Here is a 27,518-nt window from a genome sequence, read left to right as displayed (position 1 = left end):
CTGTGAATGCCCATCCGCCTCCCTTCCTGAGGCAGCCAACCTGTAAGAGCTCGAAACAGCAGGTTGTTTTTCTCCATCCCTTTGAATAAGCCAAGAATGATTTTTTAAAAAATAAATAAAATGTATCAAAATTTATGTAAATGTAGGGGTGTTGAAGAGGCGTTTTCAAGAGGAAATAGTATTTTATCTGAAGGGAGACTTGGAATATAAAGCAGATCCACACCATTTACCCTTGTTCTTGATATGTCCTTGGGATACTGAGTGAATATTTGCTCTCATTATTTGGTAATGTTTCATTAAAAATGAATGTTTAACCCTTTGAAGAAAAGGGCAGATTTCATAAGATGCTTTAATTGGCTGTGATTTGGCTTGTATGCTGTTCCATAAATGTCTTTGCTTCACTACTGCAGCCCGTGGTAATGTAACGCATCCAAGCAGCGCTCCGATCTGCCGCGTGGGAGATGAGCTCCCATTCTAAAACTTGTCATCCGGACACCTCATTACTTTGAGATGCTGTTTTCCTCATAAACCCCGTCTATTTGACCAGGAAGCTGCCCTTACTAATGCTGCCCTTTTGTGCGCAGTCTGATGGCAGAGGAGGTCATTAGACACAAAAAGAACCTACTTCGTTTCTCCCGGTGCGGCTTCTTGAGGCAATGGCATCTCTAGCGTTACAGCTGCCCTGGAGAATTAAAAATCAAAACTTTGTCATCATCATCTGGAGTTCTCCCCAGATCTGTGTGTGTTTGCTTTATTTATTTACTTTTGGGGTTCTTTAAGATGCTCTGAAGTTCTCTGTAGTAGGACCATAGACTCTTTTCCTGAATTCAGCGAGGACAGAGCTCCTTCTAGCGGCTGGCAATCTGCTTCAGAAAATCAGCGCTTCGTCCTGACAGGAGTACTGGGTTTTCTTCTTTCCTCCCAGTTCCATAGTTTGAAACACGCTACCCTGTTTCCCAGAAAAATAGTAAAGATTTTCCTACTTTTGCATGTTTGATATAGTTTCATGAGTTTCTGAATATATTTTAAATGCCAATATCAGGCTTTTTTGTCATCACTGCTGTTTTTAAAAGGTCTTATTTCAGAAAGACGTATTAAAATGCCTCGGTAGCTGTTTCATAAATTTTTAATAATTTCAAGCTGTTTTTGAGAAAAACAGGTAGGTTACAGTAAAATGAAACATTACTTTTAAAATTGTTTCAGTATAATTCTTCTGCCAGGAAAGAGACTCCCACTTGTATTACCTAGTTACCTAAATTTAGCTGAAAATCTAAGCACGATTCACGAAGTAACAGAGGGTATTGTAAAATATATTATACAGTGTTCATGTTAGGCTTTATAAGAATTGTGTGGTTGTAAATATTCCTGCTTTAAATGACCAGAGGGAATAATTTCTCTTTGCTCAGATCGCTGCTTCCTGCGGTCCTGGTCTTGTGTAAGAAGTACAAGAAAGGTCACAGGGGTCAGACCAAAGGTCCCATGTTCAGCACTGCTCGCGCTCACGCAGGAAGAAATGAAATTGCAGGATGTGACCTGACAGCAATCATTTTTCTAGAAAATATGTCATTTTCTGCTCTGTCTCCACAGGACTCTCCTCTGAAAGCTGTGCAGATGTTGTGGGTCAATCTGATTATGGACACCTTTGCCTCGCTTGCGTTGGCCACCGAGCCCCCCACAGAGGCTCTGCTGCTGAGGAAGCCATACGGCAGGAACAAGCCTCTGATCTCCCGTACCATGATGAAGAACATTCTGGGCCACGCTGTTTATCAGCTTACTCTCATCTTTACACTTCTTTTTGTCGGTAAGGAAGTTTGTTAGGCTTGTTGCTCTATTTAGAAGCATCTAGGTCTTGTGGCCTGCCGTGTCGAAACACTTTAAATGTAAGCACTTAATACACGTGTTCATTGCTGAACACCTAGCTGGACCGAGCGATTTAATGGGATCAAAACCAGCAGGTCGAGCAGAACAGATGTGACGGCGGGATTTGGTCACCTTCCATACATTGCTTACACTGGGAAGGGCCTCAGTGAGCTTTTTTTTTGCCTCTCAACAAAATGTAGAGCTGGGCTTTGGCAAAAGTTGTTAAAAGATGTTAAAACACAGCACAGAAGGTTACCTTTGAATCTGAGCATCTAGCCTGCTTCTTCTACACTGAAATTTAATCTGGGGACTTGCCATCTTTAGTAGACATGTAACAACAAATTAAAAAAAAAAACAAACGACAAAAATCAAGATCCTTTCTAGCAATATCTGGAGAAGTTCTAATCAGGAGCAAAATGTTTGGCTTAGTCAAGAAGTATGCTGATCTCAAGTACAGCACAGATAAGCAAGTAATCAGTATTAAGTGAAACAAATATGTTGTGACATTTAATATCTAGAATGGATATTAAAAGTGCAGAAAATCTAACTGATTAGATTACTGGACATTTTCGGGCCTTGCTAGCCACAGATGCTTTTTATAGGTGGTATTTTGGAGAGGGGAGGGAAGGAGGAGGAATGTTTCTTGCTGCAGGGAATAGCTGGGGCTAATAATAGGTTCTGTTGCTCCGCAATAATAAGTGAACTTGCTCAAAGAACTGGTAATTTTATCAATTGGGTATTGTGTTCTTGTCACTATGGCATCGTTGTTAAATTCTGTGTGTTGTCTTTCAGATTTTTTTCTTCATATACAGACTTCCACATAAGCTGTAAATATAAATCTATGATTCTCAGGAGTTTTTTGAGCTCTGCTGTTAAAGTCTTACTCCACCTTACCACCAACTGGAAGCTTATTTGGAATGCTCGAAGGAGGTGATGGTCTGTTTACAGTAGAGCTATTTAAACAAAAAAAAAAAATTGTCAGGTTTTGAAGAGAGATGGCTTATAATATTGTTAGGCTTACAGCATATTTTGAGAATGTCTAGCAAGTCTAAGGAAATTGTAATTTCAGATTCTCTAAAACAGGTGTAGAAGGTCTTGGCAATTCATGTGATACGCATCTTGGAACGAGAACTTCTGCAAACTTTATGGGGAGTTTTAATGGCTTTTTGATGAGTTTTATGGTTTAAAATACTTTACAGTGAGCCCTGATGAAAAGAAAACCAGACTTTTTCACCCTCTCCTAATTACTTCTGGGTGTCTCTGGAAAACCCATGCATCCTTTTAAGGACACAACCAATTTTCTGATAAGCCTAGGAAATGCAGGCTTTTTCTTTCTAAACTCCAGGAGGCTCAGCTTTCCAGGGAGATGATGTTCTAAACTCAGTGTTTCGATAGATAAATTCCAAATTCATGACAATTATTTATGTTTTGATCAACTAATTATTTTTGTAGTAAGTTTCTGTAGAGACTAGTACATCAGACTTTTCTATTTTTTCTATGATGTGGCGATAAATTCGTTATGTGTGAACATACAGTAATGCCTCTGAGATATCAGGAATCCAGAACATATTTGGAAATAAAAACCAGTTGAGAGTTTAGCCACTGCCACTTCACAACAGCAGCGTGTTCTGCTTTGCCAGCTAAGTGATGCAATGCAATAACAGAGATTTAAGGACAGGTACTGTCACCGAGGAAAGTATTATTCATCTATTTGTGTGTGTGTGTATTGAGTGAAGGCAAATAGATGTAATGTAGGTGTGTATGTCTGGAAAAGCTAAAATGATGATATCTGTTTGCTTTCATTCACTTTTCCTTTACTGTTTACAGATAGTAAGGGGAATGTTTTCCAATACCTAGTTATCTCTCTGGAGTACAATCTTCTTAAAACCTCTGCTTCCTCACATCTTTAGTTTTATGGCCTCATATTGTGATGCTGATATATTTGTGGTATCATAATCTACCATCTGTCAAAAGACTATAAGCCAAATTCTTTCTTTGGAAACATGCTCATTATTCCCAGTGACTTGATTATGAACTACTCAAATATCCCAAGGCCAAAAAAAGCTCACTGTTAGCTTAGATGATGGAATTAACCACCTCAGGAGAAAACCCGAGGAAACCCTTTTTCTGAAATTCTGAATGTAGTGCTAGTGGAACAGGAGAAAAATGTTCACATTTTAACCTGCTTTTATTAACAAAACACTGGTTACGAAAATGAGTAGTATTGTAGTAATCTTCTTTCCTCTTACTTCATTCATTATTTAACGCTTTCATGTGAATGCTCTGTCCTTACTTTAAAACAATGCCTCTTTCAGTAACTGTCTGTTACCTGTAAGCTTTGCTTGTAAGAAAGTGGATGAAAAATTGGACATGAGCTGACAATGTGCGCTTGCAGCCCAGAAAGCCAACCACAGAGACATCAGGAAGAAATTTTTTTACAGTGAGAATGGTGAGACACAGGAACACGTTCCCCAGAGAAACTGTGGATGGTTCATCATTGAAGGTGTTCAAGGCCAGGCTGGACGGGGCTTGGAGCAGCATGATCCAGTGAAAGATGTCCTTGCCATGGCAGGGAGGTTGGACGAGATGATCTTTAAAGGTCTCTTCCAACGCAAACAATTCTGTGATTCTATAAGAAAAGAGGTCCCTCAGTTGCACATATCTTTTCGAAACTTACCTCATTGTTACAGTTACTCGTCAGGGGTTGTGTCTTGCATTCTTCATTGGTCAGATTGGAAAGCGATAGTCAAATCATCAAAATAAAGAGCAATGCCTGCTGGTGTGCTTTCAAAGCAGGCTAGCAGAACGGTCAAAGCCAAGTCTGTTTAAAATCGGGAATGTCTGTGGTTTTTGTCATTAATATCCTTGAACGCTTGTCAAGAGTTACGCCATACTGGATTAGCAAATGAGTAAAAAGTGCTGAAGAGTGGCTGCTTCTAATTATTGCAGAAAATCACAAACATACTGTCAACGGTCTCAAGTGCTTGGTACATCAGAAGTAATTGACGATTTAGAATAATTACTACTTGGTTAGAGGCAAAGTACTACTGAAAACTATGTGTGCAGGTACACTGCGTTACCAGGTAAAAGTCATAATTTGAGAAGCTGCTTCGTCAGGAAGTTTAGATGTCTTTTGCTCACTGGTGTTATATCCTCTGCCTGTATTACGGTAAGTGCAGAAGGAATGCTGGTAAAGCAGAGCACAGGAGGCAACTGGATGAAGCAAACAGAAACTATCAATTTAAGTTTGATTAATTTATTCTAGTGGAAACCTTTATTTTTGTCTTATACCTAGGTGAGAAAATGTTTAAGATTGACAGCGGAAGGAATGCACCGCTTCACTCTCCTCCGTCAGAGCATTACACCATCATCTTCAACACCTTCGTCATGATGCAGCTTTTCAATGAAATCAATGCACGGAAAATCCATGGTGAAAGGAACGTCTTTGATGGCATCTTCAGAAATCCTATTTTTTGCACTATTGTACTGGGTACATTTGCTATTCAGGTAATGATTTGGGCAAGAATTAGTAACTATCCATCAGAAATTTACCTTATTTTTTTTTCTGTGTGGTTTTTTTTTAAATACAAATGCTATAGGAGGCACACTTAATAATAAGCCACCTGGTTTCACAGATTTTCTCAATCAATACAAGTGTCAATAGTGGAAAATGTTACATAGCTGTACTAATGGCTACATAAGGTCAGATCTTAAATTTACCTGAAAACATACAATAACAACAGCCATCTTGATTCGTTGATACTGTAACTCGGTTTTTTAGAAGAAATCATTAGATAGTTTACCAAACAATAGCAACAAAGCATTTTCCATTAATTTACTACTCCATGAATAGACACGTTGGCCTTCAGTTAGGTAATGCAGATCTGTTTGAGGTTAAATGCCACTGCCAAATGCTACTCGGTGTCCTCGGTCATACTACGTCTTGGTAGTAAATCTTCATGTCCATCTCATGAGTCTGCTGTCCCAGTCATATATGAACATAATAACAGAAATACACATTTTTCCCAAACAATTGTAATTTTGTTAATTCCTCCTCCTTCTCCAGTATCCATCCATTTGCTGGCATATACCTTGTACTTGACACCATGTCACATTACCTTTTGGAAGTCTACTGCAGCCCTCACAATCGCTTGGAGTCAAGCTATTTCTATCTGGTAGGGATTTCTAAAAGTAGGGAGGAAGGACACCAGCAACCTGTAGTAGAACTTGATGCTGATGGTCTTTAACAGCTAATTCAAAATCAGGTTTACTACCAGGAACTAAAATTCAGGCCTGGCGGGAGAGACCTGAGAAATCCACAGTCATCTCTAAGATTATTATTTTTTTTTCAATCATGGATAATGTCTGAGGATGTTTTGTTAGTTCTAGGCACTACTGTACTCAGCTGTCTGGGAGAAGGAAAAGTGTCATCTAGCTGCTAGCCACGTCGCTGAACTGGCTGCTGGTCTTACTCTTCCCTGGTAGCTAAAATACTGGGGTGCACGATTCGAAACACACAGTCTGCACTCTGACCGTGAACCAGAAAGGACACTGTAGTATAAGGGTTCTTAGGCTATGACTCTTGCTTTTAAGTCTCTTTAAAACGAGGTAATTTTTTTGGGATAACAGAAAGTCAATTTTTCTATTAATTTTCCACTGTGTTTATTACGTTGTGGAAATACAGCTTTGCATAACGTTTCTTGCTAAAGCAATGTCAGAAAAGTATTTGCTATTGCAAATTTGATATTTGATATTGGATTTGCTCTCCTATGAGAGCTACCACAGCTTAAGAGATAAAAAGGTGGTTACCACACCTGTCCCTGGACAAGCAATAGCTTGCTTTTTTTTTTTTTTTACTTTCTTTCTCTGCTTTCAGAATAAATAAATAATTTTCACAGTGAAGGAGGATGGATTAAAATATACCACATCCACCGTACAGCATTTAGAAATTTCTCAGTGTGGAGTCGTAATTTCTTTCTTATAATTTTAGAATCATATTCACACTTTTTGTTTTGTCTCCTCCTCTTGCCTTACTCTCTCCAATTATTTTCCCACTTTCTATCCGCTGCCTTCCTTTCTCTGTCCCCGTCCTTCTTCCTGTGCAGTTGCTCGTTGCATGAAACGAGTTTGTGTTCATGGTTTGTGTTTATCCACTCGCGCAGGAAAGCGGCTGCTTTATGTATGAGTGTTAGTGTGTATCTTAGACTGGAGAAATTACTTTAAACTCCTGTTGTGCAGCCTTTGACGGTTTAAATCTCTGGCTTGTGATTTCAGGTGCCTGGTTTTGCAGCAGCACTAAGAACAAACAACATCCGTACCCAGATTTTCAGTTAGCAGAGCCTTCTCAATCCAGCCAGGCTGCGCAGCTTGCTCAGACTCTGTGCTGGCTGTCCTGCTGCACGGTGTGGGGTTTGCCATCCTTCCTGCAGCAGGACACGATTTCGCTGTACTGTCAGTCTGTCTGTGAGAACACAGCTGTAAGTGCGCAAGGAAATGTTAATTAGAGGGAAAAAAATCTCTCATGCAGTGGACAGTCCAAAATGAAAAACAGACTGCTGAGAATTCATTTCACTGTTGTACTGGTAACACATGTTGGAATCAAACCAGCGGAGCTCTGATATGTAGGAAGAGAGAGTAAAATCTCAGATGACTGAAAGTTGTTGGGGTTTTTTTGTGGGTTTTCAGGTTTTTTGAGGAAAGCATTGTGTTTTGTTTTGTTTTTTTCCCCAGATAATGTTTCCCCCCTTTCTCCTCTGCCTTTCTTTGTAGATAGTAATTGTCCAGTTTGGAGGAAAACCATTTAGCTGTTCTCCCCTGCAGCTTGACCAGTGGATGTGGTGTGTATTTATTGGATTAGGAGAACTTGTGTGGGGTCAGGTAAGCATTCAGGAGTATGCAGGTTTCTTTCATTTGTTTTTACAAACCAATCAAAGGTCTGGTATTGTTCTGAATCGTACAATACTGTTGTTGCCTTGATCTCTCTCAATGTTGCATTTAGCACACATTGAAATACGGGGTGAAGAACACATACAGTAGTAAGGATAATTCATCCCACTGTTCCTTTTAGTTTTGTTAATTTTCATAGCTTTTCTTTCCCTAAGCAGGGCGTGCTATCATCAGGGTCTTCTTCAGTTGGGCTTTTTTAGACTTCTGATTCAGAACCTAGTCCTCTAGCCACAAAAAAAAAAAAAAGTGTAGTGAGGGCAAACACCCTGACACCTTCCCTGCAATACTGCACCCACCGTAGCATGTGCCTGTTCAGCCATGGCAAATTTTTGAAAGTGAAAAGAAATCCCAGTTCTGGGTCAACCCACTCCTTGCCTTGCCGAAACTGCCGTTCTGTCAGCCCATGGTAGCCTTGGAACTGGCCTCCGGACTAAATCCGGTGCATTTAATATACACCCACAGTGGTCCTCCATCCTTCTGCTTCTGCCTCGGAAGTGTGGAAGAGGGGATGAAAGAAAAAGGATTTTTTTTTCTCTAAGAGCTGCAGAAAAGTGCAGTTTAATTCATGTCTCGTTTAAAAATTTTTCTACAACCTTTGTCATCATTAGCTAATATAAAATTATATATTGATGGAAAAAATAAGTGTCAATGAGATAATTAAGTTATGTGATTATCTGTCTGGAAGTAATAATACAGTCAGTATTGTTAAAATACTACATTTTATGTACAAACACATATTGCAAAGTTAATAATAACATTAATTTTTTTCATCTTTGAATGTGTTATTAATGTATTTAAGTTGATGCCAGCTGAAACAGTAGAAAAAAATATGAAAAATATGCAGTTACATTTTGCCTCTCAGATGTAAAGATCAACTAGTTTGCCACTAGGAAGAAACAGGCAATAAATTGCCAACTGCAACTGAATGCTGAAATGGCTCTAGTGGAATTGTAATGAATAGATGCTAGATTACAAAACTGATTATTTTTTCTTTTGTGGAAAAAAATAACTTTTTGGACAGCTGAGACTGAGGGTTTTTTTTAAGAAATATGCTCAGAGACATGACAGCTTTTAATGCCGGTGTTGCTGAGAACCACTACTATTAGATTGTTCCAGTGTAGTTATTAACTGAAGATTTATGGCCTTGCAGAGGGGAAAACCTAAAGGCAGCTGGATAATTCCTGTAAATAAAAGATTTCTTTTCAGCTGATTGGAAAATACCAACTTTGGGAGGGGAGAAGAAAAGCAGGGAAAGGGAGAAAAATCCCTGCAGTGTTATTAGATCATTCAGCTGTGAGGTATTTCCCTCAAACTTTGATCAATGCACTGTTTGCATTCTGAATTGTTGCACATGGTTACTACGTAACCTTTGAAAACGAAGAATAATATCAGCATCTGTTTTCACTTTAAAGATCAGCACAGTTGCCCAAGCCTTATTGCGAGACCCCTGCCATTATGTTACAACCAGTATTGGAGTACCGCCACAATTTTGTCACTGAAAAGACTACAATTTTACATACAGAAGAAACAGAGGGGAAAAAAAAACCTTTCTCTTATGGTCAGTATTTAGTGACCAGAAAAGAAAAACACAAGCTAAAAAAATGCATTATTTACATATTTGCTTGATTTACGGTCTGTGGCAGTTTTTCTCTCCATGGAACTCTACAGTAAAAGCGATTGATTTTCCTTTAGAAGAGGTGCTTTCTCTTCCTTCTCAGCCTTTTCTGTCCTGCTGTGACTAATTCTAGTTCAGCACAAACCAAATTTGTTAGCCATTTGCTTTATCGCAGTCTCTTGAACCTGCTGTTCTTGTGAAACACTAAAACCAATCAAGATTTTGAAGTTTAGATGTTAAAGTTGGCACTTTTAAAAGTGATTTAAGCTGTAATTTCTGGAAACCCAATCTGACATACTTTGAGGGCCTCTAAAAGGCAGCTTTTCTAAAAAGTGGTTTTGTAAAAAGCAGCCCTCATCACTTCTGAAAACCAGGTCTTTCTAAAATACTTCATGTTGCCTTCCCAGAATTATTGATCACTGTAGAGAACCCACAACAGTTTTCCTGGGAATAATATTTAGTTCCTTAATCTGCATCCAGTCTGTTGAGTCTGCCGTTACCCGAGCTGGGCGGGTGTCCGCAGATATGGAAAACGAATGACCAGACCAGAGGAGAGGTGAAGACCCTAAGAAAAGGCTTAGGGCAGCATCTCAGCCTGGCTGAGGCGGCGGTGAAGGTGTGACAGATGTTCTGCCACACAGCATCGCTGCCAGACACAGCTGTTTCTGTGTGCACTGCCTTGCCGTGCTTCATCACCATCGCTGTCCTCAGGTACCGAACAATCTCAAGTAGGTTGTTTCTGTAGAGCGCTGGCACTGCAGCGCTTTGAAGCAGTTTCAGTAAGTATTTCATTGACTGGCACTTATTTGTCTCTCCTATTCAGTCTTTCCGTGTGTCACACCAGTTCATTAATTTTCCAAGTTTACATTGTGTTTTTCTAACCCCAAAATGCATTTCTAAAAGGCTCTGTAGCAGTGTGGAAGCTGGTTTTCTTTGACTTTTCTTTATCTGTCCTTAAAAATAATATAATAAAAGTGGAGTTGTGGACCATGAAGTTCAAGGAGACCCTCAGCAAGCTCAGGTCATTTTCATCCTGAAAATATCTGGTACCTTTTCATTTGTCTTCACTATATCCATGCCAGTTCTCCAAAACTCTTAAGAGAGATCCTCACCAACTTCCCTGCACCTGTTGGGTTCTGTGTCCATGTTTCGCACATTTGGGCTTCAGAGGTGTGACTGCTCACTGCTGAAACAAAGACAAACAAAGAAAGAAAACTGCAGCACTTTTTTTTGTTAAATGGGTCTAATAGTTAACTTTGTAGGAGATTTTTTTTTGAAGTATTCAATCTGTTCCAGGTAATGTCTTAGTTAACTAGCCATCTGTTCATACTTTTATTCAAGCTGACAGAAGGAACCAGAACAAAGAGAAAATGACTGCCCAAGAGGGTAACACTGAAATGTATTTAAAATAATTGTGTTACAGTGTTGTCTAACTACAGGATTTGCAAGTGGTTAGGATTGTCGCCATCTCCTGTATTAATTACTTCCAAGAACGGCTTTGGTAGACAGAACAAGAAGTGGGGCTGAGTTAATCAGAGTTTATCAGCAATAAGGACACAGAGGAAGAGGGCCCTCCCTCAAGAGGGAGACGGTCAAACCCCACCTTTCTGAAACCTCGCTTTGATAAATGCCAAGAAAAGCATTTCAACTTGGTGGAACAAAGGGAAGTTGAATACGTGATCCAGTGTAGCGAGAGAAGATTTATAAGCATGAGATGCAACGTTCAGCTCACATTAACACACATTATGTTATTATCAGTCGTTAGAAACACCCAAACTGTAACTCCAGAAGTATCAACCTTGCTAAGTTGTCTTTAGATAACTACATTCAAATACTTACACCCTCTCCTAGGTTTTTGAGACAGAACAATGTTTTTTCCAGCTTTAAGCTTGCTCCATAGCTGTGGATTGCCGCTGTGGTTTAACAATGCAAGTACTGCTTATTGCTTACACAGGAAACCAGTATTTTTGTCCTAAAACGGAGTTGTGTAAGTGTCATGTAGTGAACATGCTTATCTAGCCTTCCTGAAAGACTATAGAGCTCATTAAAACGTCACTGCTCTTCTGTAATTAGCACATCATTACACTTCTATTGCTATTTTATAGTTATTGAATGAGATTTATGTTTTCAGTACTTTTTTATAATTTTAGGTCATTGCCACCATCCCAACAAGTAGGCTAAAGTTTTTAAAGGAGGCAGGGAGGCTCACGGAGAAGGAGGAGGTCCCTGAAGAAGAACTCAATGAAGATGTGGAAGAAATTGATCATGCAGAGAGAGAACTTCGACGTGGACAAATTCTCTGGTTCAGAGGGCTCAACAGAATCCAAACCCAGGTATGCCAGAAGTAAATGCTCACATAGTCTAGAAAAATGTGCTTAATCTTTGATCGAGGCAAGATAAAAGGAAAGCCACAGAGCGTGTGTGTGTGTGAACGAGGGTATTTGTTAATTGCTTTACTGTTTTCAAAGGAGGAACACGTGAAATAGTGAAACAGGTGAACTGAACAAAGGATTTCTGTGCATATCAGAAGAGATAAAGCGAAAAGATTATAAAATGACAATATGAAAAAATAGGACTACTTTTTTTTGAGACTGCTATGAATGGACATTCTTTTTCTACTTCAGTGCTGCTTGGAAAATGCCAGCTGTGAAAAGGGCTAGCAACATGTTCTGAAGGCTTTCTAAAACATACGGATTTATTTTGTCAAAAATACATGGTTGCTGCCATTTCTGCAATAACAGAATAATTTCAACTGTTGAATCTAAAGTATAAAGTACCATTGGATTAAAAAAAAAAAGTTAGTCTGGCACTATCATATATGTATGATGATTAAAAGTAATTGATTTTCTTTCCTATTAAGTAATTAAAATTGTGGTTCTGGATTTGTTTTTAGTAGTAACAACCTAAGCCTTCATTAAATACTGAAATGTATGTGTGGGCTACTGTGGATGATTTCCTAGAAATATCCATCTCTTTATTTAAAAAAAAAAACAACACTTTTGCTAAATAGAAAAATCCACAGCATTTTAAAATATATTAAATACTTGCACTGAAACGTGGTGCTAAATATAGGATCAGGATAGCCAGGAAAATTTGTCATGTAGTGCTAAAACAATTATTTGAAGTTTTTGCCTTTTTCATTGCCACGCAGTAGCATGTTTTGTAGCACTCCATTGCTCTCTGCTTGATCTTTCTAAGATCAAGTATTTGTGCCAGCTTGCAGAAGAGAGCAGCTCTGAAAGACAGATACGTACTTGCCGTATCAGATGTGAATGTTTTACGTGATGCTGACAAGAAAAATAGGTGAATAATTAAGAGAAACATATTTTTTAAAGAGCATTTTTATCTCAGAACTTCATTCAAGATAAACAGTACTTTCTGTCTTTTCCATCTACAAAAGGCATCTCTTATTCTGGAGATGCAGCCATGCATTTTAGAAAAAAAAATGGGGGAAAGCAGCTAGGTCTCCTTAGTGCATCTGCAGAGCAAAAAAGAGCGAGGATGGAAACTGCCGTTAGAGAGATGGAGGGCTTGGGTGAAGTGCCAGGGTTCTGTGGAAAGTGGTTAAATACGGATCTTCAGCTTTGGGGTTGTGTCTTGGCTCCATTGAGTCAGGAGCACTCATCATGAGAGAAAATTCGTACTGTCACAGTGTCAGGGTGACAGGTGCCCAGGTGATGGTGATCTCTTCATCAAGATGGCCTCTGAATGCGCATTCTTTTCTTCCTGATGGCTACAGGAGGAGTGTTGTCTGTTGGCATTTCTGTCAGGATGTCTTTCTGGTTGTGGTGAGTGTAAACAACTACAAGCACAAAAAAGCAAATTACATCCTTTCAGTTCTTTTTCTAGTCTGAGAGGTAGCTTTTAGTTCTTCTGCATATCTTTGTCCACTTAATTCACAGATAAATTATTATTCTTTTATACTCTTTAAACCAAAATGAACATTAATTATATTTCTTTGCTAACATCCATCTTCTTGGTTTCCTTTCTGCTCTTAGTTGTAGAAATATCTTTGGTAGGATGCATTGTTTCTCTCCTGACAAGAGGCCTCTGTGATTTTTTTTCTCATTTTGTGTATTGTGACTTTGATTTTTACATCTGTTTCACATCTGTGGAATGATAATGAAAAAAGGAAAGAGGCCAACGGATTCAGGAGGAGTTCTAAGGTGTCCACTGGAGAGTGACAAACTTATCTGCAGGTCAAATTAGATCCATTGTTGGATGGACCTTGAGTTGAGTGCATCTTGATGCACTATGTGTTGTGGCCCATCCAAGTGAATTCATACACTTGTACTGCATTTCTCAGGAAGCCAGCTAAAGAAGAGTTGATGGAAGACAAGGATGTCTGTAGCATCCTTGGGGAGCTGGAGGATTTGCAAGAATCCTCTGATGTCTAAGGCACTTCTGGAGATGCGGAAGAAGAAGGTAGAGCATCCCCTCACTTTATATGTATAAGAGGATGACAGTAAGATTAGGAATAAACTCCAGACTGTCTCACAACTAGACTGATCATTCAAATCCTAACAAGACCAGTTTCCACCGCCATACATTTATGCTGTATATTAGATTATCTTTATTTTTGCTTATTTTCTACTCAGTCATTACTAGACAGATAGCCGCAGCAGTCAACAAAAGCCTTCACTCCTAAAACACTGATAAAGAATCTAAGATAGGTGTTTTTTCAGATAATTGACAGATCTCCCTTGTAAAAACTCATCCAAACTGACAAAACCAGAGCAGTACTAAAGACATTTTTTTTCTTTTTTTGTGCCCTCTCTCAAAACAGAGGGTAAAAACATAGACACCAGAGAGAGGATTTCCACTGTAGATTCTTCATACTGAAATATCAGACATACTTCTGTGAAGACATACATGAATTTATGTTCAAGGTGTATGAAAAATGCACATAACTAAGTCAAAGAGACTGGCTACCCCCTTCTGATTGTCTTTTTTTTTTTTTTTTTCTAATTCTGTTCATTTAGATATTTTGTTGTCTTATAAATATACTGTAGGTCTTCTCCGGATGGGTGCAGGCTCTCCTCTGGATGGAAGAGTGTTTCCTTACTGGATAGATCTCAGAAGACCACTGACACAAGAAGTTTCACAAAGGACTCATCCTAGTTACGCAAGTTTCAGAAAGATATAAAGGTGGTCTCAAAGTACATAAAAGACAGGACTTCTCAGCCTCTGCTAGTTTTCAGCAATGTTTTCAAAGTCTTTGTGGCAGTTCTCACACATTCTTCATTCTGAAGGAATAAATGGTTGAGAGAAGACTGATCGTACCATCTTGGCAGATCTAACAGCCTTTGGGAAGGTCAGCAAGTTCATCCTCAGGCAAAACTCTGTAATCTGAATAACAACCAAAAATCATTGCATCTTTTTAACTTGTAGACTGAAAAGTTTCTGTAGTTACCTCATATTTGAGTACATAAAAATTGTGATGTGTAGAGGTTTGAAAACTTTTCAAGCTACATGTCAGATTTTTACAACGCTGGGCGTGATTCTTTCCTCCTCCGCTTCGTTCATCCTGTAATTCAGTCTGGTTTATCTGCCTAAGGTGGGAAATAACTGTCTAGAAATGGTGCCAGGTGCCACGTTAACTGCTGCTGAAAAGAGGTTATTCCTCTTCAGATGCTAAAGACTGGAAGGAGGTGCCTTACTGCGCTTTCTTTCCCTTCCTTTCTGCATTAAAACTTTTCTCTTGAACCAGTGCAAACCCTAGAGCAATGAGAGTCACTCTTGGCAAGTGGTTTTCAAGTTAGACAAAAAGCTAGCACCTCTTTTTACAGCTCTTCATGTAGCTTTTAATATGGAAAACATGGCAGCGTACGTGGAATGGAAACTGTTTCATGTCATGCAGAAAAGTTGTTTGCTTGGTTTTGTTTTTTTTTTTTTTTAAATAATATCCTGGCTGGACATTAGGGGAGTGATACCTGGGTCCTGCTTGTGACAACAGACATGCTTGCTGAAAATCTGCTCTCTGTTAAACATCAGAAAAACGTTTGTTCTGCCAGGACTATTCTGCTAGTGTAAGATACTTTTCTTCATTGGCTGTGCATGCCTCAAATATACGGATCTTCTAGAGTACAGAACAAAGGGAAAAATGAGAGGTGAAAAATTCCAACCTTACAAATAAGCTTCAAATGTAGGACAGTGGGTTCTTCTCTCTGCCTGAAGGCCTATAATCAAAACATGATTGCATCTGTATTTTGTCAGAAATTTTTCAAACTTTTCATGATGTGTGACATCATTTAGTTTCTCCCTTTTAGCAGCTTGAATTGTTCTAAATAAATGCATTCTCTTGTAATTAAAAACAACATTTCAATTTAAAATGCACTATTTATTTATTTCTATGGACTCTTTCTTCTTTGTTGTCTTCTGGTTTTGGAAGATAAACTTGTGGGCCAAGTTCTTACGCTCTTCTTTCTTGGCTTTGGGCAGAACACAGCCCTGGATGTTCAGCTTTTGAGATTCTGAAAAGGTTCTCGTCCTCCCCTGTGAATTACATCCATGAAGAGCTGTAGTTACTTTCTTCAGGAGAACAAGTAAATTAGACGCCCGTAACTCCTGTTCTCTCGAGAAACTCCCGAATACAGATCTTCCCTTACCTTTTCATTCTTGTACTAAGGTCTTTCCTTTCAGTTTATTAGGAAGACATTTGTACACCCGGAAATGCCCTTTGGCTTAGGGTTTAGCATCTCTGTCTTCCGCAGTGGCACGCACTTCACGCTCTCAGTAAGAGTCTTTAGAATCTTTTCTGAATGGTCTCTTTTGAAGAGTGCTCTGTTCACCTGTGTTAGATCACGAAAACCCAAGATCTGTATTTAATTCTACTTTTGTACACTGAACAGTGCAGGTGAGTATGTAATATGCCTTCATACATAACCGATGGTTTGAGCCGGATGTGTTTTCCTAGAAGTCAGCGTAAACCTAGCTGATGATTCCCCGGTACCCCTATGCCATATGCTAAGTCACCTCATATTGGATTTTTTTTACCGTGATATTTTGTATTGGACATGTAATTCCAAATAAGTCCGCTGCAGAAAACGCGGAGAGCAAAGCTCTGAAGTGTTGTGATAACTGCCTGATACTGTCCATCTGTTAGCGTGCACACTTAAACGGATGGGTAAAGAGGGCGCTCATTGGTAACCAGGGGGTCAGGGAACAAATTCGCTGTTTCGTGTTTGTATAGCGAAAGTTCCGTGTGACAGTTTTCCAGCAGTAACCTTTGATCCCTCTTACAGCTGGCTGTGCTATGATTATTCCCATAAAAACATGCAGGAAAATAAGCAATGCTGTCCAAAGCTAAGATTATGGGAAGGGACACATCCATACTGTTAAAGATGAAGCTGTATGAATTTCTTTATAACTAAGACTGACCACAGCAGAAAATATTAGCCAATTTATGATAATGCTTTCAACTTGGAAAATTCAGGAGGGCTTGCACCAAGATTTGTGCTGTTTTAATTAATAAATATAGCACTTTCCCTTCTCCCAGCTGCTTTCTAGGCTGTGTGAGTTCAGAGATCTAGGTTGCGAGTGTCGTAGTTCAGCCCCGATTGGGACCAGATACAAATCGGGGAACAGTGGGTTGCTTCAAATCAGTAGTTGGTTGAATTCTTCTAATTGGTCCTGCTGCTGCTGCCTTGACGTGCTGTGGTTGGACTATGCACCAAGGAGGACATTTTGGTGTACAGGGATTCGGAGCGCATATTTACTCTTTTATATTATCTGCTGGCTTTACATTTGTACATGGAGCCTGCTTTTTATTGGATTACACTGGTGACAAAGAATGCCTTGAAACACGCGGTTCTTTTTTTAACTCGTCCTCTGTGATGATGAATAAAGCACTCAGGGAAGGAACTCAGGATGGATATATCAAACGGTGCATACAATAGACATGAAAGTAACAGGTAGAAAATTGTCATGTTCTTACCGCAATAGTTGATCCAGTTCCACATCATTTTCTGGGTGATCTTAAGTGCTCTGTACAAAGATAAAAATCTAAATCTTCTAAAATCTGTCGTTATAAAAGATGAACATTTGTTATCACTATGCTTAATTTGTACAAACTTTCATTATAGAAAAAGTCAGATAACTTGTTGGAACACTTTCTACTTGATCAAGCTAGTATACTAACAACCCTGGTTTTGTAGGAAAAACGGAGTCGTATTTTTAATATGTAAAGGGGTTTTTTTGGTTTGGTTTGGTGTTGTCTGCACCCCACCCACCAAGTCCAATTAAGTGAGTGAATTTTCCTCCCTCTGGAAGAACACCTAGAGAGCAGGAACAAAGTAATTTTATTCTCAGTAGGAAAAGAGTGGAGATTAGCTATATCAAATATTCCAGTTTTATTTACTTTATTACATATAAATAGAATGGTTTAAAATGTAAAGATTTTATCCTGGCAGAAAATTTGGATCATTTCATATCTAACAACATTAAAAAGAACAGTTTAAAGTATTGATTTCGATTGAAGTAAAGCTGTGTGCACGGTTGATTTATTGCATTTCATTATTATTCCTGTCAGTTATGCAACTGTATCCATACCTTAAGCAACTTGTCTCATTCTTTCCTCCATTACAGATCGAAGTAGTCAATACTTTCAAGAGTGGCACTTCCTTTCAGGGGGCCCTAAGGAGACAGTCCTCCGTCACAAGCCAGACCCAGGATGTAACCAATATTTCTAGCCCTAGTCACGTATCGTTATCCAATGCTCTTTCCTCTCCTACCAGCACATCTGCTGCTGCGGCTGGGCGTGAGTGTGTATTCTTAATGCATCAGACCTACAGAGATGCCAACTTAACGTAGCGGTCATTTCCGACTGAGCTACTTTGCCCTTTCCCGTTTTGTCCTGCTGTGTTTATTAGTTTACACGTACCCAGAAACACATGCCCATGGTTACTTTGTGTACAGTAGATACTCTCCGCGGTTCACTGCCAGGTTAGTTAACTTACTGTTAGGACGGGAATTTCTAGTCATTTTTTATCCAGTGCATGGAGCTTCTCATTTTATTTGAGGCTCTCTGTCATGCTTTCTCAGTCTCATTGGATATATTTTCTACTGCTTATAAAATAGATACTTCAAACGGTTCTACAAATACATGAAGTAACACAGCTTGTCAGATAAAAGATCGTACCATCGGGAAGCCTGTGTGTCGTATCGGTCACTCGTGTCCAAGAAAGATGTGCTCTAATTAGCAGCGGTACAGGAAGGAACAAGGAAATAGAGAATCTAGTTTACGATGGAAGGCTAAGGGATTAGGGTTTACATGAATGGCAGAAGAATAATTTGTGATCTCTAACTTCACTGGGAGGTGAGCATTAAGCAAGGAGGGAGCTAGACAAGTTGAAGGGTTGAAACTACAAAATAAATGTGGTAACAAATGTCTTTGTTGGAAGAAAGAGGTTTCTAAACACTGAAATCTTGACACAGCTTGCTTTCAGATGCAAACAGCATCTAGCGCAGAGGCCGTGAGGTGAATAACAACTGTGAGGCAGCTGATAGGAAAGGGCTGCTTCACTTGACAACAACAGTCAACTTGGACAACAACTTCAACTTGGACAACAGTCCAGTTGCTCAAGACGACTCTTACAGGCCTAACGTTGGGTTTATATCTCTATTTGTTCAGGACTAGAAGTAGCTATTTTATTTTACAGCACAGCAAGCACTAAAAGGATGTTTAAACTTATGGAACTCAGTTTACAAGCTTGTCGCTCACTTTACAACAGAATGCACTCTGTTCCTGGTGCACATTTTGGTCAAAACTTGACGGAACAGAAAAGCAGCCGGTCTCATCTGGCTGGAGCGGAGAGAGGGAAGGCAGGAAAGAGGAGATAAAATTCTGGAACTGGAGAAAAAAGGAAACTTGACCTTTCTATTCAGTTTGAGTGCAAAGCCCTGCAGCATTTGAACATGAAGCGTAAAGTTTTAGCCGTGCATTAGAAGTTTTGTTGGAATTAAAATTCAAAGGAGAAACTTTGTTTTTTTGGAGAACCCAAAGAGCCATTACAGCTCCAGTTTTGGCAGTTGCTCCCTGGATAAGCTTTGTGTCTTTTCCTGCCTTTTCTTGGTGGCAGTTTGGCCTGCTAACTTTTATTCCAAGCGCAGCACGCACCGTTTGCGGGCCGCAGCACAGCCAGGAGAAGCCAACACGCAGAGCTGCGTGGCCCTGCTGCGGCACAGGCAGTGACCTGCTGCTCACTGCTCCCCGCTACCACACTGAGAAGGCACAAACCACCACACACAATCCAGGATTTATCCAGGGACCAATTTCTCATCATAACATTTCTACGTTTCAGCAGAAATCAGAGCGCAACTCATTCTGCTGTGGTGAACGTTTCCGTACCATCCTGTAGCCCGCAGTCTGAAAGGGCAAATCTAATAAAACTAAACCAGACAATTTATCTTCCCCCTCTTCTCTCCATTGCAGCAAAGCAAAGAAGAATTGAATAGTCTTGTGTCTTGCCAAAGGCAAGGGCATGGGCTGAAGTTAATTAATAGGAGGAAGCATAATCTGCTACAGCCTTTGGTGTCTCGATTCGGAAAAATAAAGCAGGTCCATGGAGCTCATCAGTTACACCCATCTTGATTCAGTCAAATAAAGACTGTGTGATTGATTTGTTAGATTGATTAGAGTTTGGACCTTTTAAAGTGGTTATCCTGGACTGTTATTACTGCAATATAATGTCTGTTTAGTATCAAACCAGTGTGTCCTTCCAATTCTGACCGTTAGGGAATGTTTTAATTTATTAATACAATGACATAACCCTAATGAATGACAGTGAAAACACAAAGAAAAGAAAAACTGGGTTTTATTTTTAAATTGAATATTTACAGTTGGTTGTTCATCTTCCAGAACCTGGAGAACCTTTCCTAATCCAAATTTCATAGAAAAGGGGTATATTTTGTGAATTGGCATTTTCTGACAATATTTCAGTTGCAAAATGCACACCGAGGTCTCGTTCTGAGCTCCTTGCTTAAAATGTTTCTGGTCAGACAGGACTGACTTCTTTCCTCTTACCTACTCAGAATGACTTGAACTCTAAATGATTACCTTGTTCCCATGGGGTGGGAGGGAATAATGGGATCATTGCACCTGTGGTTTTGAAGCCTTTCCATCTCTTCAGGTAGCTCTTAAAAATGTTTTATATGTAGATATAGTACAGGGAGTACCAAGGGAAAACCTTAAGGGTGTAGCGAAGACCAAAATGTCTAACACTTGAAAGGGCCCAACATGAGATACTGTCAGAAAGGTTCATCTTCAGCATGTTGCAGCACTCGGGGTATGTCAGGGGTCATTCTGGGTGCCCAAAATGCAGAGGTTCTGATATTGATTTGTAATTAAAAAAAGGCATTACAGGAATGCAGTTCTTTACGAATTGTGTAGCTTTTTCATATACGGTTCGCTGTGACACTTCACCAGCCTGAGATTGCTTCTGTAGATTTAGAATAACATTTTGGATTTTTTTTTAAATGTGCTTTTTCTAGTATTTTGGGGCAGATTAACATTTGATTCAAAGGTTAGTGCATGCTTAAAAAGAATCCGCCTGTCAAATGCAGCCATGTCTACAGCAGTTTGTGAAACCAATTAGCAAGTTATTACCTGAAATTGTCAGCTGTTCATAAATACGGCACATTCAAATCTTTCATAGGCTTCTGCACCACCTTAATTAAAAGAAATTTATACAAAGGAATATTTACTACAGTTTCCCTAGTTATGCTGAAACTTTTTAGCTGTCACAGTCCTTGCCAAGTTACACATTTCTGGGTGTTGGCATTCATTGATAACAATGAGGTCCACTTTATGGAGTCGCTTATCTCCTTTGAAAAATGCTGCAGCTTTCAATAAACAGTGAAAATTTCTGCAAATTGAAACTTGGCACTTTACATACTCTGATAAAAGTAGAACATTTATTCAAATGCAAACCAAATAGCCACACATATTTAATATGCACACATTTAAGCTACAGCAAATGAAAGCATGGGAAGAAATAAGGCTCTGTCTGCAATAGGGTCGTGACCAGAGTCTCAGGTTTTGCCGTATCACGTGCACAAACACACAGACACAGTCCTGTCCGTGGAAAGGTGTTACACTGCAGATGTAAAAGTGGGGTTAGGTAGCAGGTGCTCTCAGAGCATCTTTGGCAGACATGTACTTTAGATAAGTTTTTTTTTTTCTACATTTTATTTGGGAAAGCAAAATCAGACCCAGTGGGGCAACGGAGCATCTGTTTTACTTTTGAAGCTCAGAATTAGTAACACAGAATGTTAGCTGGTGCTTAAAATTGAGTAGATGCTTAAAGCCTTTGCTACTGCAGTGATTAATTAGGCAGAGGATGAGTAGATCTAACTGTACACAAAGTAAACAAGTTAACCTTTATCCTACTCTGTCTATCTCTGGTTCTCAGATGTTTATATTAGCAGTAGGTAAGCCCTTCAAAAGAACATGGTTTCAAATTTCCCAAGACAGACACACAGTTAATATTCCTTTCTACTGGCTCTTCCTCCTTCCTCCCAGTCTCATGTATAGTTAATACTGGTCCTAAGTGGAAGTAGCCAGCAACTGCAGGTCCCTTACAAAAAGAAATCCTTTATTTTATAAAAGGTTATAATGGAAAAATACTGTTCAGTGTAGGAAACACTGGGGGAACCACAAATGAACAAAAACAAACCCCAACAAAAGGCAACCTCTCAGATCACAAATCTGCTGTAGTTTCTGGATTTCCAAGTTCCTTTTTCTTTGTTCTGTTGAGGTCTGTCATTTTTTGTCTGAGATTTTCAGCAGTGAATATTTCAGGGAATCGCTTCCAACTTTTTCTTATATTAACTCTAGCAACAGTAGCCTCAAACAAGCCACCTGTAAGGATGACATAGGAAAAAACACACAGTGATGACTCCAAACTTCGTAGCAGCCCATCAAAATCTGACAAAACAATCACAAAATATTCTCAGAAGTATTTTTCTATCATACAGATCTCTGAAAGTTTTTTGTTTGGTTGGTTTTTAAAAGATGTTCCCCACCAGAAGGACATAGCACCCTTGAGGTGGTATTTTTGCTCTGGTTCACTTTTTGGAGGGGGTTACAGTCTTCAAAAGTGGCATGAAATTGCAAGGAAGGACAACTTTTTTTTTCATTCTGCCTGTAGTTAAAAAATAGGTGAAATCTATCTGACTTGCCAAGAACCTGTTGTTTATGCGTAGAAGCTCTACACATGCAACATCTGCCTCGGAGTGGCACAAGGGCAGAAGCATCTGCAAACTGTGTCAAACTAACGTAAAATATTCAGCAAGCTTAATTCTCGTGGGTCTTACAGTCCATTTACTAGTAGGTAATCTGAAAGAGAGCGCTTAGTTTAGCTATTTGTAATCTGTTGTGTATGAAAATCAGATTCTTTTGTATCAAGAAAAATTATTCCCTGTTCCAGCAGCTTTTGCTTTTCTGTATTTCTTACATACTTAGTTTCCTGGAACGTAATCATCATTCTGCTGGACAGGCTGTTCAAGAAAAAATTATGATAAAATCTTAAGTTTTGATCAAATTTTCTATTTTAACAAATGTTAAGGCAAAGACTACTGTCCAATATTGATCTATGTTCAGATCACAGACCAAGTCAAGTGGGCATACCAGCCTCCGTGAAAATGTCGGTTGCTTTCTATGGCAACCTGTTGTAACTATCACATGAGGAAATGGAACAAGCAGAACCCAACTTCAGACGAAGTCCACATCTAAAGTTATAAATGTAACAGTTGCTAGAGACAGAGGTACTGTATAAAAGGTTAGAACTTCTCACTGGCTGTAGCTGAGATGTCACAATCCCGCTGGTATACGCAAGATCAACATGAGCTTCCCCGTCCCTTCCCTGCAGGGAAGCTAACTGGGTTTAAAGTCAAAATGTAAACCCAAGTCCTCAGCTGGAGATCCAGCATGGCAAGAAGGCTTAGACTCAGAAATTCATTCTTCAGAAGGGTTGTATAACATCCTTAAACCGTGCAGATCTGCTACACAACTTCAGACCCGAATCGTGCGACGCCCTGCAATAAAGGCGATAGGTATGGAAAGGGGAAACCTGCACGTGGTTCTGATCTCATGCTCTGAAATTCAGTGGAGTAAGAGCCATCTGAACCTTTTGTGAGATGAGAGTCAGGCTGGAGGGTTTCACAGAATATGTAGGAATTCTGTTCAGCTCTCACTATGTGTGGTTTGGCTTTTCAGCAGCACTGACTGGATCTACTGCATATTTATGTAGAAAGAGGGTAGCACAGATAATGTTATGCATGTGTTTCACTCCTTAAGGCAGAACCTTAGAAATTATAATTTTTCTAGGATTCATTGGGGTTTTTTTTATTTATTTTATATTTGAATTTGCTCAACTTCTGCATCACACAATCCAGAACATACCAGCCACAACATTTACAGGTAACTCCAATACATGCAGTATCTCCTCCTGAGGCTACCTAATCTGATTTGACTCAACTAAAACTAAGAGGATTCAAAAAGAAACAAAACCAGATATGCTGAAAATAACCCAGAAGCTTTATCTGTGCAATAGTACTTGACCAAACTCACTCACCTTGTATAGCCATTGTCTTTATGTAGAATAGTATCAATTACACATAAGAGTTGGCATCTCTTTGCAAAATTGACCTCTTGTTTACAATTTTATACTAATCACCTTACTGATCTTTCAGTATTGAATTTATTTGCTTTTGCAGTGCCCTACTCTCTACTGTCTGAATATTAAATGTGTTTGTTTTCCCAGAGGGCTAGAGAACATTGGACAAAAGGGTTCAGCAGGAGAGAGTGAAATAAAAAGAGGTTGTGAGTCTTTAACCTTGAGCCTGAAATGAATGTGAACCAAACTCAAGATACTTGGCTTAGATGAAGCCAGGTAAACATTCGAGTATAAGCCCACACACTACCAACCACAACACATCTGCTGACGCTCAACAGGCCGTGTGTATTTTGCCTAGATTGTTCTACTTAGGAGTGAGATTCTGAGCTTCACCTTTTTCTTCTGATGGGAAAAATTTGTAGTATCTAAAATTGAATTTCTTTTTTCTTGCCTGATGCAGTATAATAAATCTAACTTTCAAGGTGGGATGAAACTGAAGAGTTTTTTCTGTTACAGCTACAGAGAAGAAAGAAGTGGAAACTTATAGCAATGTCAAAAATGTCCTGAAGTGTTGTCCCCACAGTCTTTTGTTTAAGAGCAGTTCATTTTTTTTCTGTTGTCTCCATTACTGTGAGAAAAGGGAGCCGTATCACACTGTTTGTCTTCCCTTGGCATTGTCAGCATCATAAATAAACATCACTCCATGAACTCTACATGGCTCATAACAAACCACACCTGCTAGGTTCTATCCATCATGGTACGTCCCTGCTTTCACCTGCTGTCCAACCATTACAACATGATATGGAGTTCATCCGCTTTATTTTATCTTCAAAAAAGTAATGTGAGCTTTGTTTCTGAAGAGCCCCTAAATATTTTTACTCCAGATATTACATCAAATCTTGAACTAAAGCATGTATTAAAAGAATTTGTTGCTGTTGGGCCATGTAATTCTGTGTAAACACTATTTTTTTAGTCCTTAGCTTAAATACGGTCGTATTATTATATAGAAATTAAAACGCCACCTTTGTATCCCACAAACCTTCTCCCTTTATTTCCACTAACATAAGGAAAGAAGCAAGTTTTGTTTCTGTAAGCAATAATTTCATACGTTGGGGTACAGACTATGAACCAGATTTTGAATTCTATTGTAGCGCAGAAATTCTGTCACTGAATAAGGTGTGACACTAAACAAAGAACTTTTCTTCTAGATGCCAAGCTAAATAGGCAAAATCTGAAGTTGAGGAGGGAGTTTCTACTTAACTGAAAAATTAATGGAAAACATATTACATCTCTCAAACTGTAGAGAAATTTTAAGAAAAGTAGGTAGTTTTCTACAGCTCCTCAGTGAAGAAAACTTACTAGAAAGTTAGCTTCATGGATTCTCAGCTTTAGGGATTTGCCCAAGTTTGGCCCTTACATTACCATTACATTCAGAAGATTAAGTACTTTATGTTTCAGCAGATCTGGACTAGTCCCAAGCTAATATTTTCAGTAAAAATCATTATAAACAAGTAAAAGCCGTTTTGTCTAAATGTTCCTGAAAGATTCAGGCAGTCCCTGCCAAAACGTTGCCCCAGATCTGCACACAAAATGGCAGAGTGCTGGCTGAGGATACATTCTGCAGCTGTATCGTCAGATTGGTGTGTGAACACACCTAAGCAAAAGATGCTGACGTGGTGCCTTCTTTCAACAGATCATTAGCTCGAGCAGTCACTGCAGAGAACCAAATTCAGGTCACGGCTGGCAGGCGTTCACAATTGGCTTTCAAACACAACTGAAATCTCTAGTTTTCCCTCAGCTGTGTAAGATGTTAGCTAGCTAGATTGACTAAAAGGTTGTCAAGAAATGCAAATTAGATGCCAAATTTTGGTATTAAATGCAATATAGATGCTTTCCCTACTATGGAACTCGAAGCCTCGTAAACTTAAATAAGTTCCTCCCTTGCTAACCCGTAGAGGCTTACATACAGTTTGTGCGACCTGAAGAAAAGCTTGACTTGCATTGGATTCTGCTGGATCTGTTCAAGCATAATAGCAAATTGCCAACCTTTTTATTTAGGTAAAAATTTACTTTACCTTTATTAAAAAGAATCCAGCTGGCAAATAGAACCTAAATCTATGCAGTAAGAAGCGGCACTCTCAAGAGAAGGAAAGTATGTTGTTAGTTTATACATGTAGAAAGATACACATACCAACCACCAAACCATTTCCAATGTGTGTGGAGAAGCTTTCACGATGCCTGCTTGCACCTTTTCTGCCTCTGCCTGTGTTCTGGTCTCCCCACTAAGAAATGCTAAAAATGCATTCATGAACTACATGGAAGTAGAAGGATAGAACTCATACTTAGTCATAAAACATTTGCCAACAGATCACGTTTTGCCATTCTGTTTTTTCCTCTCTGCCCCCGCACCCCCTTCCAAAAAGTTATGTTTTTTCAGCAATAAACCAGCACAAACCTTCACTTCTTCTCAGAACTGGTAGGTCACTGGGATAGAGACAGCATCCCTGCCCTTTGCCCAGAGGCCTCAGCTCTGCGATGCTCCTCTCATTTTCTGCGGGGAAAGCAATTGCCCTGTCCCTGCCAGGCTGAGGCTCGGTGGTTCTTTTCTCCCACGTCCTTGCTGTCGGGTGGTTAACGCCATTAACGCCGTTAGACTGACCCTGGCACAACTCAGCTGATCTAGTTTAAAGACTGCATACATGGCATCAATTGTGGCGCTTTCAGCGTATAACTTCACGGTTTTACAACTGAGACACAGAAAATGAAAAAGCTTCCTGTTTAACAATGTAATTCAATTCAACCCAACAATCAATACCTTATTTTATTACATGTTTTATCTCTACAACAAAGTTAAATGGCTAGAACAGTGGGTCTATACTCGAGTGTTTACCTCACATATGCATGAAGGAAAAATAAAACTTGGTTCAACAATACTATGTTCACATTATCCAGGCTTCCAAGTGTAGTTGTTGTGTGCAAGTTCTCTCTGTTCATGTGGTAACTGTGATTTTTTTTTTTTTTTTCCCCCTGTAGTAGCATGATTATGCTTAGTACTTTGTCTGCTTGGCTTTTTGTGCTCTTGGCTGCATCCATCATTTAGATTTTGCTTTAAAACATTGATATTAATTATAGTTTTTACACTTGGCTCCTGTGTGTGTCTCATACGTACCCATCCAACTGTCTGTGTTCTGTGCTTTCCTGTTTGTGAAGTGTGATACGTTATGTGTAGTGTTTTTTTAACAATACAAAAGAGACTTTTTTTAATTAAAAAAGCCTTCCTACTTACTCACTGCAAAACTATCAACATGCATGGTTTTACATTTGCATTACAATTAACATGGCTTGTCTTTTACTAGGGATGTACCACACGAGTGGATGTTCGCTTTCTTTAACCAGTACTTCCCATCAGTTCTTTGATGGCTTTAAACTTGATTTATTTTAATATTGCAGTTGATACCGATATTCAAAATGCACATAACTGA

The 27,518-nt window shown here is 39.2% G+C and overlaps 1 protein-coding gene across 16 annotated transcripts in view; it reads left to right on the top strand.

The window, feature by feature from the left end:
• The window catches only part of ATP2B2 (ATPase plasma membrane Ca2+ transporting 2), a 441,468-nt gene that overhangs the window by 412,511 nt on the left and 1,439 nt on the right, over positions 1-27,518 (top strand). For 7 of the 16 annotated variants that reach the window (XM_086755389.1, XM_086755390.1, XM_086755397.1 and 4 more), the window contains 5 exons: positions 1,588-1,801; positions 5,156-5,367; positions 7,630-7,737; positions 11,572-11,754; positions 18,008-18,094. In XM_086755389.1, coding sequence (XP_086611515.1) covers positions 1,588-1,801; positions 5,156-5,367; positions 7,630-7,737; positions 11,572-11,754; positions 18,008-18,094 — 804 coding nt within the window. Of the gene's footprint in view, positions 1-1,587; positions 1,802-5,155; positions 5,368-7,629; positions 7,738-11,571; positions 11,755-18,007; positions 18,180-24,183; positions 24,240-27,518 lie in introns of all 16 variants that reach the window. The other 9 variants (XM_086755403.1, XM_086755399.1, XM_086755395.1 and 6 more) reach the window with 4 other exon arrangements.

Source organism: Chlamydotis macqueenii, chromosome 10, assembly GCF_036417535.1.
Source record: "Chlamydotis macqueenii isolate bChlMac1 chromosome 10, bChlMac1.mat, whole genome shotgun sequence".
Classification (NCBI taxonomy): domain Eukaryota; kingdom Metazoa; phylum Chordata; class Aves; order Otidiformes; family Otididae; genus Chlamydotis; species Chlamydotis macqueenii.
This window is presented reverse-complemented; position numbering and strand designations above follow the sequence as displayed.